Source organism: Pantherophis guttatus, chromosome 10 (assembly GCF_059756535.1).
Source record: "Pantherophis guttatus breed Tessera chromosome 10, ASM5975653v1, whole genome shotgun sequence".
NCBI classification, from domain to species: Eukaryota; Metazoa; Chordata; class Lepidosauria; order Squamata; family Colubridae; genus Pantherophis; species Pantherophis guttatus.
In genome coordinates this window covers 9,507,764-9,526,906 of record NC_142072.1, presented here as the reverse complement: position 1 = coordinate 9,526,906, position 19,143 = coordinate 9,507,764, and the positions used below count along the sequence as shown (strand labels likewise).

Sequence of the window (19,143 nt, the reverse complement as noted above, 5' to 3'; positions counted from 1 at the left end):
CTGATCTAAGTATAGTACACAAAATTATCTGCTACAATGTCTTACCTGTCAACGGCTTCTTCAGCTTCAACCACAATAATACATGGGCAAACAATTGATACAAACTCAAGGTAAACCGCTCCAAACTTAATTGCAGAAACAGAATGGTCAACGCCTGGAATGCTGTACCCAACTCCGTTGTTATAGCCTCAAATCCTCACAGCATCAACCTCAAACTGTCTACCATGGACCTCACCCCATTCCTAAGAGGTCCATAAAGGGGGCGTGCATAAGCGCACCAGGTTACCTACCGTCCCTGTCCTGCTGTCCCCATTTATCTGTACTTACTTCCTTTGTTTAGGTTTATGTTTATACCTATACCTGCTATCTTGTACATGTTTGACAAATAAATAAATATAAATATAAATATTTCAACATTTACACTGGTGGCATTAACTTAGGGATGATAATATTCTGGCCTCTGCAAGTCCCATATACCTGAACCCTTAAATGTATACTGTAAAATCTGCAACTATCATCCCATCCTGGTTTGGAGAAATCATAGCTAGACCTCCATAGACTAACAAGAACTAAGAAACACTGAGAATTAACACCTATGAAGCTCTTATGCCTGAGAATATGAAGCTTGCAATGACTTTTATTTTTATTATTAATAAGCCATTCCAACAACCCTTAGATTAATAAGCCATGGATTAGTTTATATACCTGGATCTTTTGGGGAAACTCCTGGCTCAAACTGATGGTAAAGTTGTAGATCTCCAGGGTCACCACTTTGGTGTAGGACACTGCCTTGTTGCCTCGGTGGTTATTCTCCACGGTGACCAAAAATGGTGTAAGGGAAGGATCCTTGGAGCAGAGCCCGGCCATTTGGTAAACGCAGGTTCCCATGAAATCGTATTTCTTCCCATCAAAGGTTGTATAGTGAGGGTCTCCGGTTCCTATGCAGGTCCTGTAACTGACAGCATGGCATCCCCGGACACCATTGACCACGCTGCATTTTGTCTTGCCCTTGCAAGAAGATGTTTGGCATACAGCCTTGCCTAATTTAGCATCACATTTGCAATAACTCTGGCAGACTTTATCTCCCCAGAACTCTTCCCCTGCCTTATAGGTCACGCCTTGGTAAACGCAATTGCAGGTGTCCACCGGAACACACTTCTCACCACTGCGGACAAAGCCTTCGTCACACTGGCAGATTTGTGCACAGGTGTTCCTGCAGGTGCTGGGAGCAGAACGGTCAGAGCAGGTGGCTGGGCAGGCATTTCCACAGGCTTCATAGTGGCTGTTCTCAGGGCAGGATATTGGGACTATTTAACAAAACCATGATTAAAACAAGGTTAGTGACTATTGACATGCACTTCATTACTGAGAAAACACCCTATGTATCTAATGAAAAACAACAAAAAGATTCACATCGGTTCTGGATAATCAAAGGAGCAGCAGGCTTTCCTTGTGAGATTTTGAAAGATAATGCAACAGGAAGTCCTTTTAAAGCTTCGAGAAGAGAGGAAAGCATCTTTACGAAGGAAACTCACCCAATCTGCATTGTAGGAGGAGAGTTGTGTTAGTTTATGACAGGAAAAATACCAGAAGGAACACATTGTATTCAAAAGCAGAAGCTTTTGTGAGCTGCGGCACCCTTCATCAAATGCAAAGAGGCACAAGAGCCAACCCCTTTTAATAAAATTGGTTGGTTGGATAAGATGGCTGAATAAGCAGTGGAAAATTAATATAGGAAGGAGGGGGGAGGAAGAAGGAAGGAAAACACTTTTTACCCTAGTATTTCTCAACCTTGGCAATTTGAAGATGTGTGGACTTCAGCTGCCAGAATTCCCCAGCCAGCCATGCTGGGAGTTGAAGTCCACACATCTTCAAAGTGCCAAGGTTAAGAAACATTGTCTTACCCATTTAGCAAGAGGAGAAAAAGATAATACTTTCCATTTCATCCCCTATCTCTAATTTGCTAGTTAACAATACATTATTTTCAGAGTACAGGGAACCATGGAAGGAAAAAAACCAAACCTATCTATTCTTTTATTTTGTTTTTCTTTTCTTTTTTTCTATTCCTAAAGTTTGGATGGGTTAAAGTTGGGCGGGTTGGTAGGGAAATAATGAAACCATGAATCATTTGGATTTTGGCTTACAACATTTGTTTCTAGAGTTAGATTCAGTTGGATTTAATTTTTTATTTGATTGCTGCTTTGGAAGTGACTCAGTGTCAGACATGATTAGAGCAACATTTAAGCCCAAATAAATAAATATCCAAATGCAAGAGAAATGCACATCGATTTAATGCTTAATCTTCCTTATAAACATTTGATTTATTGTCAGTTTATTTTTCAGTGAAAAATAAACAAGATTAACAAACAGAATTAAACAAATTCTGCAGTCCTAACAAGCCAAAATTTACTCCCATGTACATTCCATGAGATTTAATCCTGGGAAGAGGATCCATGCCATACAGGCTGAAGTAATCTTGCCCAGAGGGAATGAATTTGTAAGCAAAAACCCTACATGTGATGACCGTCTTTCTACAACTGCAGCAATGTTGATGCCGTTTGGTTTTGGGCTCTGCTGCTTTACAAGGATCTCGATTGCTTTATTTTTCCTGCTGTATCATCTTCCATTCTGGATCTCGGATTTATATCACTCCCCTCTGAGCTTCAGTGACTTCACTACATCTCAGTGCTTCTACTCAGAAGAAATCTCCGCTGGCTCCCTTAGCCAAGGTTACCCTCTCCAGGACATGAAAGGATGCTGACCTGCTATTTTCAAAATATGCACTGCATATTATATTTAAAGGAGGGATACAACTTTACATCTTCTAATCTGTCATGCATCTGTCTTTACATTTTCTCAGGAAATGGCAATACAAAGATGAACTGATAAGGAGACGGAGAGAGAGAAAGAGAAAGAGAAAGAAAGAGAAAGAAAAAGAGAGCATGTAACTGTAGTCAATTCTTTTGTTCCTTTTTTCTGTAGAGTGGAAATTAAGGAATTTGTTAATACTTAAGGCTGTATAGTGATTGGAGTCACCATGCTTATTATCTTTGCATTCTCCTCCTGGTTAGCTGCAAACAGAGTCTAGATCAACTTGGCTTGATTTCCGAACAGAAGTTGGTGGAAGAGATAATGGATTGAAAGTGGCCCCAGATACATATAAACGGCCTGTGTATCCAATAAAGTTTAAAACATTTTGAATGTATAGTCTAATAACAACTAGCTTTAAAAGATAGATATCGCCATCATCATCATCATCACCACCACCACCACCATCATCATTTTATGAGGATACTTACCAGAAGAACAAACAGCAGCCATACCATAGCCATAATAGTGACCACCTCCAAAGAGGAAAAGTCCAAATGGAGTGTTCTTGTGTTCCACTGACAGGGCATGATCTGTTACCGCCACTTCTTCTTCAGCCCATGAATATTCGGTGCCTGGGATCTGTGTCCACTGGATTGACCTTCCTTCCATTGCGATCCCACTGGATTCTAATGATTTGGCTATAAGCATGGCATAATTTGTGTTGTCCTTCAGTCCATAAACATGGTATGAATTGCAATAGTTTCTTATCGCAGGGACGTTCATGAGGAAGGAGTCATAGTAATAGCCTCCTCTGTTAGCACCAGTAAAAAACAGATGGACTTGGATTCCAGCATCAGCTGAAATAAAAAGTGGTTGAGAGCTCAGGACCTCAAGTTTAAGAACTTCTCCAGCCACGAGAGTATGGGATTCTCCCTTGGAGCTAGACTGATATTTGAGCAATGTGTTCTCTGCAGAAACAATATATGCAATATCATACTGTGTCTGGAAAGGAAGAGCAGGAACAATGAAGGTGCTTCCCCAGCATGGAACTGGCAGGAGCTGCTCCACAACATAATCAGACCCTGCAAATTTTGCAGCACAGATATGTCCACTCAAGACAGCCACAGGTTTGGTCGATTCAATCCTGCTGCCTGATAAATCTTCTGTGCTTTGAAGTTGAATTGCTTCGAATGCCTTGAGGTCAGTCACCAAGGTGGATCCAGCAGGGTAAACTACATTTTTGAAAGTTATGGTGCCTTTTAGGTGGATGGTTACTGATGTGAGATTCTCATGAGCTACAACAGCAAACTCTTTTAATTTATAAGATGACTCTTCTGTTGGGGTGACCACATAATATAACTGTCCCAGCTGGTCAGTGGGATAGATAAATGTACCACCACTTGTCTTAGTTGCATAACTAGAGTAGGAGACAGAAATATCTTGATCAGCTTCAATCAGCACCACCTTATCAAAGATGTCACTCCCCCCCATTTCTAAGGATGGTGGAAATTCAATGGAAATGATTTCTCCTTCATTAATGGTTCTGTATATTTTCCCATTGTTTGTTATCACTGTAATATTTGTTGCAAGATGATATCCAGAGAAGTATAGCTCAAGTTTTTTATCCGATGTGCCAGCATAATAATTCTCCATGAAGGCAGTAACAAATTTCTTCCCTCGGGAACTGATATTACACTTTCCTGAAAAAGAGAAAAGAACTCTTAATAGAGGATAAATCTGCTTGTGCATGCAGACACATTGAAAGTGAATCAATGAATGTAAAGAATTTTGCAGATACATTAGTTGGGAGAGATTTCCAGAAAAGCAACATGGAATATATTAATTTGCCACTCCATTCCTGAGTGTGGGAGACATACAGCAGAAGAACATGGGGAAACAAGGTACAGGATATGAACCAAGGAGATTTAAAAATTATGAATACACCTTGCCCTTAATGGTTTTGTGATTGCTGAATGTTGCATTGGAAAGTTGTAGAAGTTCATGAAAGATATAGCTCTGTCAATATTGTGTGAACCTCCAAGAACATCATTCAAGATTCATTTGTCTCTCCTGGAGGGAACGCAACCATATCCATTCCTTCCATGTTCACTTTTAGAGCCTCCATAAAGGGAAAATAATATTCTGATTTTGGCCATTATGGAATATGGCCTATAATGGACGATGAAACACTCAATACTGTATAGGGGCTCAATCTGATGAAGACTGCACATACTTGACTTGGAGCATCATTTCTCAACTTCACAACTTCAAGGCATGTGGACTTCAAATCCCAGAAGTTGGAAGTTGAAGTCCACATGTCTTAAAGTTACCAAAGTTGAGAAACAATGACTTGAAGAAAAATCTTGGCTAGATAGTACAGGCTGTTGGCATTAATTTACCGATGAATACCTTCCTTAATGTTCACACTTTTTTTCCTAGCCCAGACAGATAACTATTTTGTTTCTCTGTTTTTTAAAATGAAAATAGGGTTGGCAAATTACAAAGTCAAGTCCCACTTCCTGCCTCAACTTTACTTGGAAGGAAATTGGTGAGATCCACATTGATCATCTTAAAAAACAAAAATGGCAGACAGCAGGAAGCAACTTTAAATGTTTACTACTCGGTAATTGGTGTTTGATATATTAGCTGGCTTTGCCTACCATAGCAGTCATTTTAGAGCAGCCAATTAAAACCTGGATAATATATGCTCATTTTCTCAAATGTCCTCACAACTGGCTTAGCCTGCCATTCATATGCTCCACTGTTTCTCAACCTTGACCACTTCATGATGTGTGGACTTCCACACCCAGAATTCCCCAGGACTGCTAGCTGCAGAATTCTGGGAGTTGAAGTCCACATATCATAGATTGAGAAATACTCTCTTGGGCTATTGTCCCGAAGCTACAATTGCTTTTCACTGAGGATACATAGCTAGTGAACATAAAGGAATGAATGCTTACCCTTCACACAGGACTGGACTCCCTCTTGAAGCCTGCAGGTTTCATCAGCGGCACAAGAGTGGGCCTCACATAGGAGCCCTTGACCAGGAACACAGGTACACTTTTTCTGGCATGTATTCAGCAGAACTATCTCATGGGGCTAGTGGGAAGAAACAGAGATTTTCTGAATTACAACATATGCCTATATTGACTTTGGAATATACAGTAAATTTTATTTAATTGTATTATTTATTCGAATCCATTATAATCTTGGTCCACACCAGATGTTCCTCACATCCTTGAGCAAGCAGAGGCATTAAGGGCACTCCTCAAAGAATGAAAGAGAGAATGAGAGAGAGAGAGAGAAAGAGAGAGAATCAGAATGAGACAGAGAAAGAGACAAAGAATGAAAGGGAGAGAATGAGAGAGAGAGAAAAAGACAGAGAGAATCAGAGAGAGAGTGTGAGAGAGAGTATGAGAGACAGAGAAAGAGACAGAGAATGAAAGAGAGAGAATCAGAGAGAGAATGAGAGAGAGAGACAAAATGAAAGAGATTCAGAGAGAGAGAGAGAATCAGAATGAGAATCAGAATGAGAGAGAGAGTGGGGGAGAGAGAGAGAAAGAGGGGGGAGAGAAAGAGAGTGAGAGAGAAAGAATGGGGGAGAGAGAAAGAGAGAAAGAGAGCAAAAGGATGGGGGAGAGAGAGAAAGAGGGGGGAGAGAAAGAGAGAATGAAAGAGAAATAGTGGGAGAGAGAGAAAGAGGGGGGAAGACAGAAAGAGAGAATGAGAGAGAAAGAGTGGGAGAGAGAGAGAAAGAGTGGGGGAGAGAGAAAGTGGGAGAGAAAGAGAATGAGAGAGAGTGGGGAGAGAGAGAGAAAGAGGGGGGAGAGAGAAAGAGAATGAGAGAGTGGGGGAGAGAGAAAGAATGAGAAAGAGAGAGGAGGAGGGGGAGAGAAAGAGAGAATGAGAGAGAGTGGGGGAGAGAGAGAGAGAGAGAAAGAGGGGGAGAGAGAAAGAGAGAACGAGAGAGAAAGAGTGGGAGAGAGAGAAAGAGAGAGGGGGAGAGAGGGAGGGAGGGAGAGAGAAAGAGTGAATGAGAGAGAAAGAGTGGGGGAGAGAGAGAGAGAGAGGAGGGAGAGCGCCTGAAGGACCCCATCCCGTCACTGGGAGTCCAGGTGCTTCAGCAAGCGGCGCGCTGGATTCATATTAGTGGTCCGCAGAATTTAAAATTATGAACTTGGTGGTCCCTGAGGTCCAAAAGGTTGGGGACCCCTGGCCTAAGACCATTGGAAAACACATATTTTCAATGGTTTTAGGAATAATTTTATGGTTGGGGGTCACCACAACATGAGGAACTGTATTAAAGGGTCGCGGCATTAGGAAGGTTGAGAACCACTGATTTAGATACTTTCAATGTAGAAGGAATCCACATGTAAATAATCACCCATAGAATATTCCAGATTCTTATTCAGTGTTTGAGGGAACCATTTGTGGTTTAAGCCGCTCTGTATATTTTAAAACCTCAACTGCATAACATAATTCTAAAACTGTTTCCTTTTGTGAAAGAATAGCCTAGACGGAAGTTCATTAGTAAGAAAAATCAAAAAATTGCTCATGAAAACCATAGGTTTCTAAACACATCACACACATCCCTTGTGCTGGATGACTGTGAACTACAAGTAGTGTTTGACTTACAACCGTTTGTCTAGTGACCGTTCAAAGTTGCAACAGATTTGGAAAAAAACCTGACATGATTGGTTTTCACTCTTAGACAGCTGCAACCCTACCAGGGTCACATGATCAAAATTTATTCATTTGGCAACAGAAGCCCTATCCCACAATTACCATTTGTTACTTCTAACCAGTCAAGGGGGGAAACCGGATTCGCTTAACAACTACATTATTCACTTAACAATTGCAGTGATTTGCTTAACAAAGTCGGCAAAAGGTCACAAAATGGTGCACAATTCATTCAGCAACTGCCTTGCCTAGCAACAAAAATGTTGGCCTTTACACAATTGCAAAAATGTTATGGCTTTACATAAGTCAAGGATCATCTGTATATTCGCTAACCTCGTAGTTGTGTCCATCTTGGGAACAGCCACAGCTTTCCACAGAAACACAGGAAAGGCCATCAAAGAAGAAGCCGGCATCACACTGGCATCCTGTCACACAGGTCTCTGAGCATGGATCAGGGTCATTGATCTTGGCACAAGTAGTGGGGCACAGATTGGCACAGACCCTGTAATGGCTGTTGACTGGGCAGCTTGGAACTACTTTGGAAAAATATACATATGTATATTAGTTGAAATTTCCTGGGTGCTACTCAAGGCAGAGGAAAATGGAACGAAATGGATGTAGCTACCAGTTGAGGTAGTATGGCTGTGATGGAAGATAATATGTACGGAGACACCACACAAAGCTAGTGGGGAGGACAATTGCAAGTAGAGAACAGAATGTTGTGTTGCTCTGAAGCTTCACAGGATTCTCTTTACGGATTTGAGAATAACGTCTCATTTTACCCTGAGATTTACATTGAACCATGGTGGCGCGATGGCAGAATGCAGTCTTGTAGACTAACTCTGCCAACTGCCAGTAGTTCAATCCTGATCGCCTCAAGGTTGACTCAGCCTTCCATCCTTCCCAGGTCAGTAAAATGAGAACCCAGATTGTTGGGGGCAATATGCTGATGTTGTAAACCTCCCAGAGAGTAATATAAAGCATTATGTGACACTATACTGTATAAGTCTAAATGCTATTGCTATTTTACATTCTTATTTGGAAGCCTCTGGAAGCAGAGCTTTCAATGTCATAGTCTCCTAGTGAGTCCCCAAATATGAGCTGGCATTTATTTATATATTTATTTATACTTCATATTTCTTAGCCGCCCATCTTCCCTGTACTCCCTCTTCCCTTTGAAAGCTCCTTTGGTTTATGGTGGGATACAACTTTAGATCTTCTAGTTAGTGATTCCAAATTTCTCACCAAACAACCACATATTGAAATGCTCACAATATAAATTAACAAAGGGAAGACTTTAGTGATTCATTTCATGCTCTTCTTTGTGGACTGAAAGTTAAAGAGGTTTCCTTACTTCAGGATCTGGGGTGACTGTCCCCAGAGCATTCATTAAGCATTTGTCCTTGTATTCCCTTAATAGCTAGAGGAGAAGGTATGGAATGGGTGAGAATGATCTCTGAGAAGAGAAACTATAGGACTATAGACTAAACATGATTGCAGATAAATGTGAACAGCCTGTGTGTTTTTTTAACATACCTCAGTTAAAATATTTATTTAAATATTGGCATCAGTTTATGAAGATACTTACCTGAAGAACAAAGCGCAGCAGTACCATAGCCATCAGAATTACCACCTCCAAAGATGAAAAGTCCAAATGGAGCCTTCTTGTGTTCCACTGACAGGGCACGATCTGTTATCTCCACATCTTCTTCAGCCCATGAATATTTGGTGCCCAGGATCTGTCTCCACTCAATCATCCTGCCTTCCATTGTGATGCCCCTGATTTCCGATGATTTGGCTATAATCATGGCATGATTTATGAAGCCCTTCTTTCCATAAATATGGTATGAATTGCAGTAGCACGTTATGGCAGGGATATTCATGAGGAAGGAGTCATAGGAATAGCCTCTACTGCTGGAACCAGTAAAAAATAGATGGACTTGAATTCCAGCATCAGCAGAGATAAAAAGTGGTTGAGAGGTCAGGACCTCAAGTTTAACCACTTCTCCAGCCACCAAAGTACGGGATTCTTGCTTGGAGCTAGATTGATATTTGAGTACAGTGTTCTCTGCAGAAACAATATACGCAATATCATGTCGTGTCTGGAAAGGAATAGGAGGGACAATGAAGGTGGTTCCCCAGCTCTGAACTGGCAGGAGCTGCTCAACAACATGATCACAGGCTGTGAACTTGACAGCACAGATATGTCCACTCAAGACAGCCACAGGTTTGGTCGATTCAATTCTGCTGCCTGATAAATCTTCTGTGCTTTGAAGTTGAATTGCTTCGAATGCCTTGAGGTCAGTCACCAAGGTGGACCCAGCATGGTAAACTTCATTTTTGAAAGTTACAGTGCCTTTTAGGTGGATGGTTACTGATGTGGGATCCTCATGAGCTACAACAGCAAACTCTTTTAAATTTAGAGATGAATCTTCTGTTGGGGTGATCACATAATATAACTGTCCCAGCTGGTCAATGGGATAGATAAGTGTACCACCAATTGAAGCAGATACATCACTATAGGAAGAGACCGAAATATCTTGGTCAGCTTCAATCAGCACTGCCTTATTATAGATGTCACTCCCCTCCATTTCTAAGGAGAGTGGCAATTCAATGGAAGTGAGTTCTCCTTCATTAATGGTCCTGTGTATTATCCCAGTGTTTGTTGACACTGTAATATTTGTTGCAGGATGATATCCAGAGACATACAGCTCCAATTTTTTACTCTGGTAATTGAAATAATTGAATATGAAGGCAGTAAGGAATTTCTTTCCTCGGGAACTTACATTACAGGTATCTGAAAAAGAAAAGGACTCTTAATAGAGGAATCTGCTTGTGCATGTAGATAGGATGAAAAATTTGAAGTGATGGTGGTTAGTCAATAGATTGCCATAAGGACAAATTATAAAATTGGAATTAAACATTGAAATCCTCTTTCTTCAATGAATCCATTTTTGCAAAGATACATTAGTTGGGAGAGATTTTCCGAAAAGCAACATGGAATATATTAATTTGCCAACCCATTTCTAAGGCAGAGGAACATGGGGAAAGAAGGTGAAGGATTTGATCCAAGAAGAGTTTAAAATTATGGAATACATCTTTCTCTTAATGACTCTGTTGCATTAGAAAGAGTTGCATTAAAGTTATAGCTCTGTCTATGTTGTGTCAACCTCTGAGAACTTCAATCAGGTTTCATTTATCAGCCCTTGAGGGAACTCAGCCATATCCTTTCCTTCCATGTTCACTTTTAGAGCCCCCATGCAGGGAAATGTTCTGGTTTTGCTCATTATACAATATGGCCAATAATGTACTATGAAACATTCAATATAGGGGCTCAATCCAGTGATAAAATTCAAATTTTTTTACTACCGGTTCTGTGGGTGTAGCTTGGTGGGGATGGTGTGGCTTGATGGGCATGGCAGGGGAAGGATACTGCAAAATCCCCATTCCCTCCACACTCTTGGGGAAGGATATTGCAAAATCTCCATTCCCACCCAACTCTGGGACCAGCCAGAGGTGGTATTTGCCAGTTCTTCGAACTACTCAAAATTTCCGCTACCTGTTCTCCAGAACCTGCCAGAACCTGCTGGATTTCATCCCTGGCTCAATCTGATGAAGATTGAACATGCTTGACTTGGAGCAGCGTTTCTCAACCTTGGCAATTTTAAGACATGTAGACTTCAACTCCCAGAAGTTTGGAAGCTGAAGTCCACATGTCTTAAAGTTACCAAAGTTGAGAAACACTGATAGAAGAATAATCTCGGCTAGATATTGTAAGCCATTGACATCAATGTACTAGTGAATATCTTCCTTAATGTTCACAGTGTTGTTTCCTAACCCACTCACATAAATACTTGGATTTTTTTTTTAAAAAAAATGAATGAATATGGGGTTGGAAAATTGCAAAGTAAAATCCCACGTCCTGCCCCAACTTTTAATTGGAATGAAATTGGTGGGATCCAAATTGATCGTCTTAAAAAACAAAATGGCAGATAGCTTGAAGAGACAGCAGGAAGCAACTTCAAGTGTTTTCTACTTGGTAATTAGTGTTTGGTATACTGGCTGGCTTTGCCTATCATGTCAATTTCTTTTATTGAATAGCCCGAAGGCCTTTTCAAAAAAAAAAAAAGATAAAACAAACAGTTACAGAAATAACAGTCTAAAAATATATGATATATGGCATTTAAAATTTAACAATATCGAAGTTCAATAACTAAATTTCCAAAACTAGGTAACCCAAATAAGATAGCTCCTCTCTAACTCAGCTCATCTTTCTTACAATCAATGAAATTCTTTTCGATATAACTGGCTCATATTGCTGTCATCCTTTTAAGATAGCGAGTGATAGCCCTTACCAGGGGAGGAGAGTCTGCCTTCAATAGAAATGATAATTTATACCTTACATTTCAGTGGGGAAATTATTTATAATTGGGGACAGATATTGTTTTCTTACTTCCTCATACAACCTACATTCAAATATTATATGTGCCGTATCCTCCACGATGTTTACCCCACATATACATGTTCTTTCGTCATACGGGATTTTCCGGTAACGGCCGAATTTAACGTTGGTATCTAAAAGTTCAAATCTAAACTTGACAAATAGCTCTCTCTCCACTGATGGCATTTCTAGATGTAAATATTTTTCCAGGGTAAAAGTTGTTTTAACTGCTGTCAGAAGCTTAAGGGAGTGATTAGTTGAAAGAGTTGCCATGTCCATTTGCCCATGTATATCTTTAATCCGTTGTCTATCATAGCAGTCATTTTAGAGCAGCCTGTTAGAACCTGGAAAATATATCCTCATTTTCTCAAATGTTCCCATAACTGACTTACTCTGCCAGTCATGTGCTCCAGTGTTTTTCAACCTTGGCCATTTCAAAATGCATTCTCCAAGACAGCTGGCTGAGGAGTTCTAGGAGTTGAAGTCCACACTGTCTTGGGCTATAGTCCTCAAGCTACAATTGCTTTTCACTGAGGATACATAGCCAGTGAACATAAAGGAATGAATGCTTACCCTTCACACAAGCCTGGACTCCCTCTTGAAGGCTGCAGGTTTCATCAGCGGCACAAGAGTGGGCCTCACATAGGAGCCCTTGACCAGGAACACAAGTACACTTTTTCTGGCATTTGTTCAGCAGAACTATCTCATGGGGCTGGTAGGAAGAAACAGAGATTTTCTGAATTACTACATATACATATATTGATTTTGGGATAGATGGTAAATTTTATTTAATCATATTATTTATTTGAATTTATTATAACCTTGGTTCACATCATGTTCTTCATTCCATGAGTCCCCAATGCAAGGAAATGTGTGTATCATTTTCCTATTTTCCAATAAATTCATTCAGATACGGTCAATATAGAAGGATTATCCAATCCATGCAAAGAATCACCTGTAGTATACTTCAGATTCTTATTCATTGTTTCGTGGAACCATTTGTGGTTTTAAGCCACTCTGAACCATTTAAAATCTCAACTGCATAACATTAAAAACCTCCCTTTTTACAACCCTGTAATCCCTTGATTTGGGGTAGAGTTGGGGAGACTGATTGGAGCTGAGCATTTACTGGCTGTATGCCCTTCTTGATGCCTATGTGGAGCTCACAGCAGATATTTTCTCTTTGCGCCCAAAGAGAGAAATATCTGCCACTACCTAGGGTTGAATTCTCAACCTTCCAAGCAGAAGGCCTTCACCACTAAACCACCACACTGCACCTGGTGACCGTTCTAAGTTATAATAGCATTGACAAAAGTTACTTATGACCTGTTTTCACACTTATGACTCTTGCAGCATCCCCATAGTCATGTCATCAAAATTTATGAGCTTCACAACTGGCATGTATTTATGACAGAAGCACTGTCTCGTGATTACCATTTGTAACTCCCAGCTGGCTTCTGATAAGCAAAGTCAATGTGGGAAGCCATGATTCACTTATAAAATGGTGCACAATTTGTTTAACAACTGCCTTGTCAAGCAACAAAAATGTTGGGCTTTACTGTGGTCATAAATCAAGGATCATCTGTATATTCACTAACCTTGTAGTTGTGTCCATCTTGAGAACAGCCACAGCTTTCCACAGAAACACAGGAAAGGCCATCAAAGAAGAAGCCGGCATCACACTGGCATCCTGTCACACAGGTCTCTGAGCATGGATCAGGATCATTGATCTTGGCACAAGTAGTGGGGCACAGGTTGGCACACACCCTGTAATGGCTGTTGACTGGGCAGCTTGGAACTACATTGGAAATATACATATGTATATTAGTTGAAATTTCCTGGGTGCTACTCAAGGCAGAGGAAAATGGAATAAAGTGGATGTAGCTACCAATTGAAGGTAGTGTGGCTGTGATGGAAGATAATATGTATGGAGACACCGCACGAAGCTAGTGGGGTGGACAATTGCAAGTAGGGAACAGAATGATTGTACTGCTCTGATGCATCACAGGATTCCCTTTAAGAAACTGAGATTTATACATCATTTTACATCTTTATTTGGAGATCATTTTAAACCGAGCTTTCAATGGGAGTCTCCAAAGGACTCTTCATTCATGAGCTTTGTCTTATCATAGAATCAACTCAGGACATATGAGCTGAGCTGGCATCCCTCTCTCCATCCATCCATCCATCCATCCATCCATCCATCCACCCACCCACCCACCCACCCACCCACCCACCTACCTACCTACCTACCTACCTATCCTTCATATTTCTTAACTGCCCGTCTTCCTTGGGCTATAGTACTCAAGCTACAATTGCTTTTCACTGAGGATACATAGCCAGTGAACATAAAGGAATAAATGCTTACCCTTAACACAGGACTGGACTCCCTCTTGAAGGCTGCAGGTTTCATCAGTGGCACAAGAATAGGTCTCACATAGGAGCCCTTGATTGGGAACGCAAGTACACTTTTTCTGGCATGTATTCAGCAGAACTGTCTCATGGGGCTGGTAGGAAGAAACAGATTTTCTGAATTACAACATATGCATATATTGACTTTGGGATATAAATTTTATTTAATTATATCATTTATTTGAATGTATTATTATATTATTACTATATTACTTATTAAAATTGTTACTTATTAGTATAACCATGTTGCTTGTATCTTTCAATTATACTGTGTTTACTTGTTTCCTAGCATGATTTGATAGCTTATTAGTAACCTTGACTACCACTAAGTCTTGTATCTTTTTATTCTTAAGGAATGTATTTTATTCTCCTTATGTACACTGAGAACATATGCACCAAAAACAAATTCCTTGTGTGTCCAATCACACTTGGCCAATAAAGAATTCTATTCTATTATGAGTGGCATGGTGGCCTAAGAGGTGGAGCTCTTGCCTCCCAATCAGGAGGCTCTGACTTTGATCCTGGGCACCTTAGCAGCAGATATTCCTCTCTTATTATTATTATTTTTTTGAGTTCATTTATGACCTTAGATTTTTAAAAAGGTAATTTTTTTTAAAAAGTTCCCAATAGAACAAAATGTGTGTCTCATTTTCTTAATTCCCAATAAATTCATTTAGATACTGTCAATGTAGAAGGAATATCCATGGAAATAATCACCAGTAGGTATATCAAGAAAAGAATTCTTTAGATTCTTATTCAGTGTTTGACGGAAGCATTTGTGGTTTTAAGCCACTCTGAACCATTTATGCCTAACATAATACTAAAAAGATTTCCTTTTCTGAAAGAATAAACTGAAAAGAAGTTCATCAGTAAAAAAAATTTTAAAAAATTGATCATGAAAAATCATAGGTTTCCTCATACATGCACATATATCTCTTGTGCTGGATAATGTGACCTGCCTGTATTCCTTGACTTTCAACCATTTGTTTAGTGATTATTTAAAGATACAACAGCATTAAAAAAAAGTGACTCCTGATCTGCTTTCACACTTATGACTGTTGTAGCATATTCATGGTTGCTGCATCCCTATGGTCACATGATCAAAATTTGTGTCCTTGGCAACTGCATGACAGACGTTTCTCCCTTGATTACCATTTGTAACACTCCCAGCTGGCATCTGACAAGCAAAGTCAATGGGGGAAGCCAGGTTTTCCTAGTGACGGCATGGTTCACTTAACAGTTGCAGTGATTCACTTAATAAATGTGGCCAAACATGTTACAAAATGGGCACAAATCACTTAACAACTGCCTTGCTTAGCAACAGAAATTGTGGTTTAAAGTTGAGGGCTATCTGTATATTCGCTAACCTTGTAGTTGTGTCCATCTTGAGAACAGCCACAGCTTTCCACAGAAACACAGGAAAGGCCATCAAAGAAGAAGCCGGCATCACACTGGCATCCTGTCACACAGGTCTCTGAGCATGGATCAGGGTCATTGATCTTGGCACAAGTAGTGGGGCACAGGTTGGCACACACCCTGTAATGGCTGTTGACTGGGCAGCTTGGAACTACATTGAAAATATACATATGTATATTAGTTGAAATTTCCTGGGTGCTACTCAAGGCAGAGGAAAATGGAATAAAGTGGATGTAGCTACCAATTGAAGGTAGTGTGGCTGTGATGGAAGATAATATGTATGGAGACACCGCACGAAGCTAGTGGGGTGGACAATTGCAAGTAGGGAACAGAATGATTGTACTGCTCTGATGCATCACAGGATTCCCTTTAAGGAACTGAGATTTATACATCATTTTACATCTTTATTTGGAGATCTTTTTAAACCGAGCTTTCAATGGGATAGTCTCCAAAGGTCTCTTCATTCATGAGCTTTGTCTTATCATAGAATCAACTTAGGACATATGAGCTGAGATGGCATCCCTCTCTCCATCCATCCATCCATCCATCCGCCCGCCCGCCCACCCACCCACCCACCCACCCACCTACCTACCTACCTACCTACCTACCTACCTATCCTTCATATTTCTTAACTGCCCGTCTTCCTTGGGCTATAGTACTCAAGCTACAATTGCTTTTCACTGAGGATACATAGACAGTGAACATAAAGGAATAAATGTTTACCCTTAACACAGGACTGGACTCCCTCTTGAAGGCTGCAGGTTTCATCAGTGGCACAAGAATAGGTCTCACATAGGAGCCCTTGATCGGGAACACAAGTACACTTTTTCTGGCATGTATTCAGCAGAACTGTCTCATGGGGCTGGTAGGAAGAAACAGATTTTCTGAATTACAACATATGCATATATTGACTTTGGGATATAAATGTTATTTAATTATATCATTTATTTGAATATATTATTATATTATTACTATATTACTTATTAAAATTGTTACTTATTAGTATAACCATGTTGCTTGTATCTTTCAATTATACTGTGTTTACTTGTTTCCTAGCATGATTTGATAGCTTATTAGTAACCTTGACTACCACTAAGTCTTGTATCTTTTTATTCTTAAGGAATGTATTTTATTCTCCTTATGTACACTGAGAACATATGCACCAAAAACAAATTCCTTGTGTGTCCAATCACACTTGGCCAATAAAGAATTCTATTCTATTATGAGTGGCATGGTGGCCTAAGAGGTGGAGCTCTTGCCTCCCAATCAGGAGGCTCTGACTTTGATCCTAGGCACCTTAGCAGCAGATATTCCTCTCTTATTATTATTTTTTTTTGAGTTCATTTATGACCTTAGATTTTTAAAAAGGTAATTTTTTAAAAAAAGTTCCCAATAGAACAAAATGTGTGTCTCATTTTCCTAATTCCCAATAAATTCATTTAGATACTGTCAATGTAGAAGGAATATCCATGGAAATAATCACCAGTAGGTATATCAAGAAAAGAATTCTTTAGATTCTTATTCAGTGTTTGACGGAAGCATTTGTGGTTTTAAGCCACTCTGAACCATTTATGCCTAACATAATACTAAAAAGATTTCCTTTTCTGAAAGAATAAACTGAAAAGAAGTTCATCAGTAAAAATTTTTTTTTTAAAAAAATTGATCATGAAAAATCATAGGTTTCCTCATACATGCACATATATCTCTTGTGCTGGATAATGTGACCTGCCTGTATTCCTTGACTTTCAACCATTTGTTTAGTGATTATTTAAAGATACAACAGAATTAAAAAAAAGTGACTCCTGATCTGCTTTCACACTTATGACTGTTGTAGCATATTCATGGTTGCTGCATCCCTATGGTCACATGATCAAAATTTGTGTCCTTGGCAACTGCATGACAGACGTTTCTCCCTTGATTACCATTTGTAACACTCCCAGCTGGCATCTGACAAGCAAAGTCAATGGGGGAAGCCAGGTTTTCCTAGTGACGGCATGGTTCACTTAACAGTTGCAGTGATTCACTTAATAAATGTGGCCAAACATGTTGCAAAATGGGCACAAATCACTTAACAACTGCCTTGCTTAGCAACAGAAATTGTGGCTGTAAATTGAAGGCTAACTGTATATTCGCTAACCTTGTAGTTGTGTCCGTCTTGAGAACAGCCACAGCTTTCCACAGAAACACAGGAAAGGCCATCAAAGAAGAAGCCGGCATCACACTGGCATCCTGTCGCACAGTTATCTGGGCATGGATCAGGGTCATTGAACTTGGCACAAGTAGTGGGGCACAGGTTGACACACACACTGTAATGGCTGTTGACTGGGCAGCTTGAAACTACATTGGAAAAATATACATATGTATATTAGTTAAAATTTCCTGGGTGCTACTCAAGACAGAGGAAAATGGAATAAAGTGGATGTAGCTACCAATTGAAGGTAGTGTGGCTGTGATGGAAGATAATATGTATGGACACCCCAGACAAAGCTAGTGGGGTGGACAATTGCGAGTAGTAAACAGAATGATTGTACTGCTCTGATGCATCACAGGATTCCCTTTAAGGAACTGAGATTTATACATAATTTTACATCTTTATTTGGAGATCATTTTAAACCGAGCCTTCAATGGGATAGTCTCCAAAGGTCTCTTCATTCATGAGCTTTGTCTTATCATAGAATCAACTCAGGACATATGAGCTGAGCTGGCATCCCTCTCTCCATCCATCCATCCATCCATTCATCCATCCACCCACCTACCTACCTACCTACCTACCTACCTTTCATATTTCTTAACTGTCCATCTCCCTTGGGCTATAGTCATCAAGCTACAATTGCTTTTCACTGAGGATACATAGCCAGTGAACATAAAGGAATAAATGCTTACTCTTCACACAGGACTGGACTCCCTCTTGAAGGCTGCAGGTTTCATCAGCGGCACAAGAGTGGGCCTCACATAGGAGCCCTTGACCAGGAACACAAGTACACTTTTTCTGGCATTTGTTCAGCAGAACTATCTCATGGGGCTGGTAGGAAGAAACAGAGATTTTCTGAATTACTACATATACATATATTGATTTTGGGATAGATGGTAAATTTTATTTAATCATATTATTTATTTGAATTTATTATAACCTTGGTTCACATCATGTTCTTCATTCCATGAGTCCCCAATGCAAAGAAATGTATGTATCATTTTCCTATTTTCCAATAAATTCATTCAGATACGGTCAATATAGAAGGAATATCCAATCCATGCAAAGAATCACCTGTAGTATACTTCAGATTCTTATTCATTGTTTGGTGGAACCATTTATGGTTTTAAGCCACTCTGAACCATTTAAAATCTCAACTGCATAACATTAAAAACCTCCCTTTTTACAACCC

General features: G+C 39.9%; 1 protein-coding gene across 2 annotated transcripts in view; it reads right to left on the bottom strand.

The window, feature by feature from the left end:
- LOC117669238 (IgGFc-binding protein-like) overlaps positions 1-19,143 on the bottom strand; it is a 45,818-nt gene that overhangs the window by 12,019 nt on the left and 14,656 nt on the right. Inside the window, exons 8-19 of one of the 2 annotated variants that reach the window (XM_087876410.1) lie at positions 18,644-18,782; positions 17,898-18,097; positions 16,484-16,622; positions 15,712-15,911; positions 14,301-14,439; positions 13,531-13,730; positions 12,506-12,644; positions 9,080-10,288; positions 7,825-8,027; positions 5,772-5,910; positions 3,300-4,511; positions 706-1,307 (exon numbers count right to left, since the gene is read on the bottom strand). In XM_087876410.1, coding sequence (XP_087732536.1) covers positions 706-1,307; positions 3,300-4,511; positions 5,772-5,910; positions 7,825-8,027; positions 9,080-10,288; positions 12,506-12,644; positions 13,531-13,730; positions 14,301-14,439; positions 15,712-15,911; positions 16,484-16,622; positions 17,898-18,097; positions 18,644-18,782 — 4,521 coding nt within the window. The remainder of the gene's footprint in view (positions 1-705; positions 1,308-3,299; positions 4,512-5,771; positions 5,911-7,824; positions 8,028-9,079; positions 10,289-12,505; positions 12,645-13,530; positions 13,731-14,300; positions 14,440-15,711; positions 15,912-16,483; positions 16,623-17,897; positions 18,098-18,643; positions 18,783-19,143) is intronic. The other variant, XM_087876411.1, reaches the window with a different exon arrangement.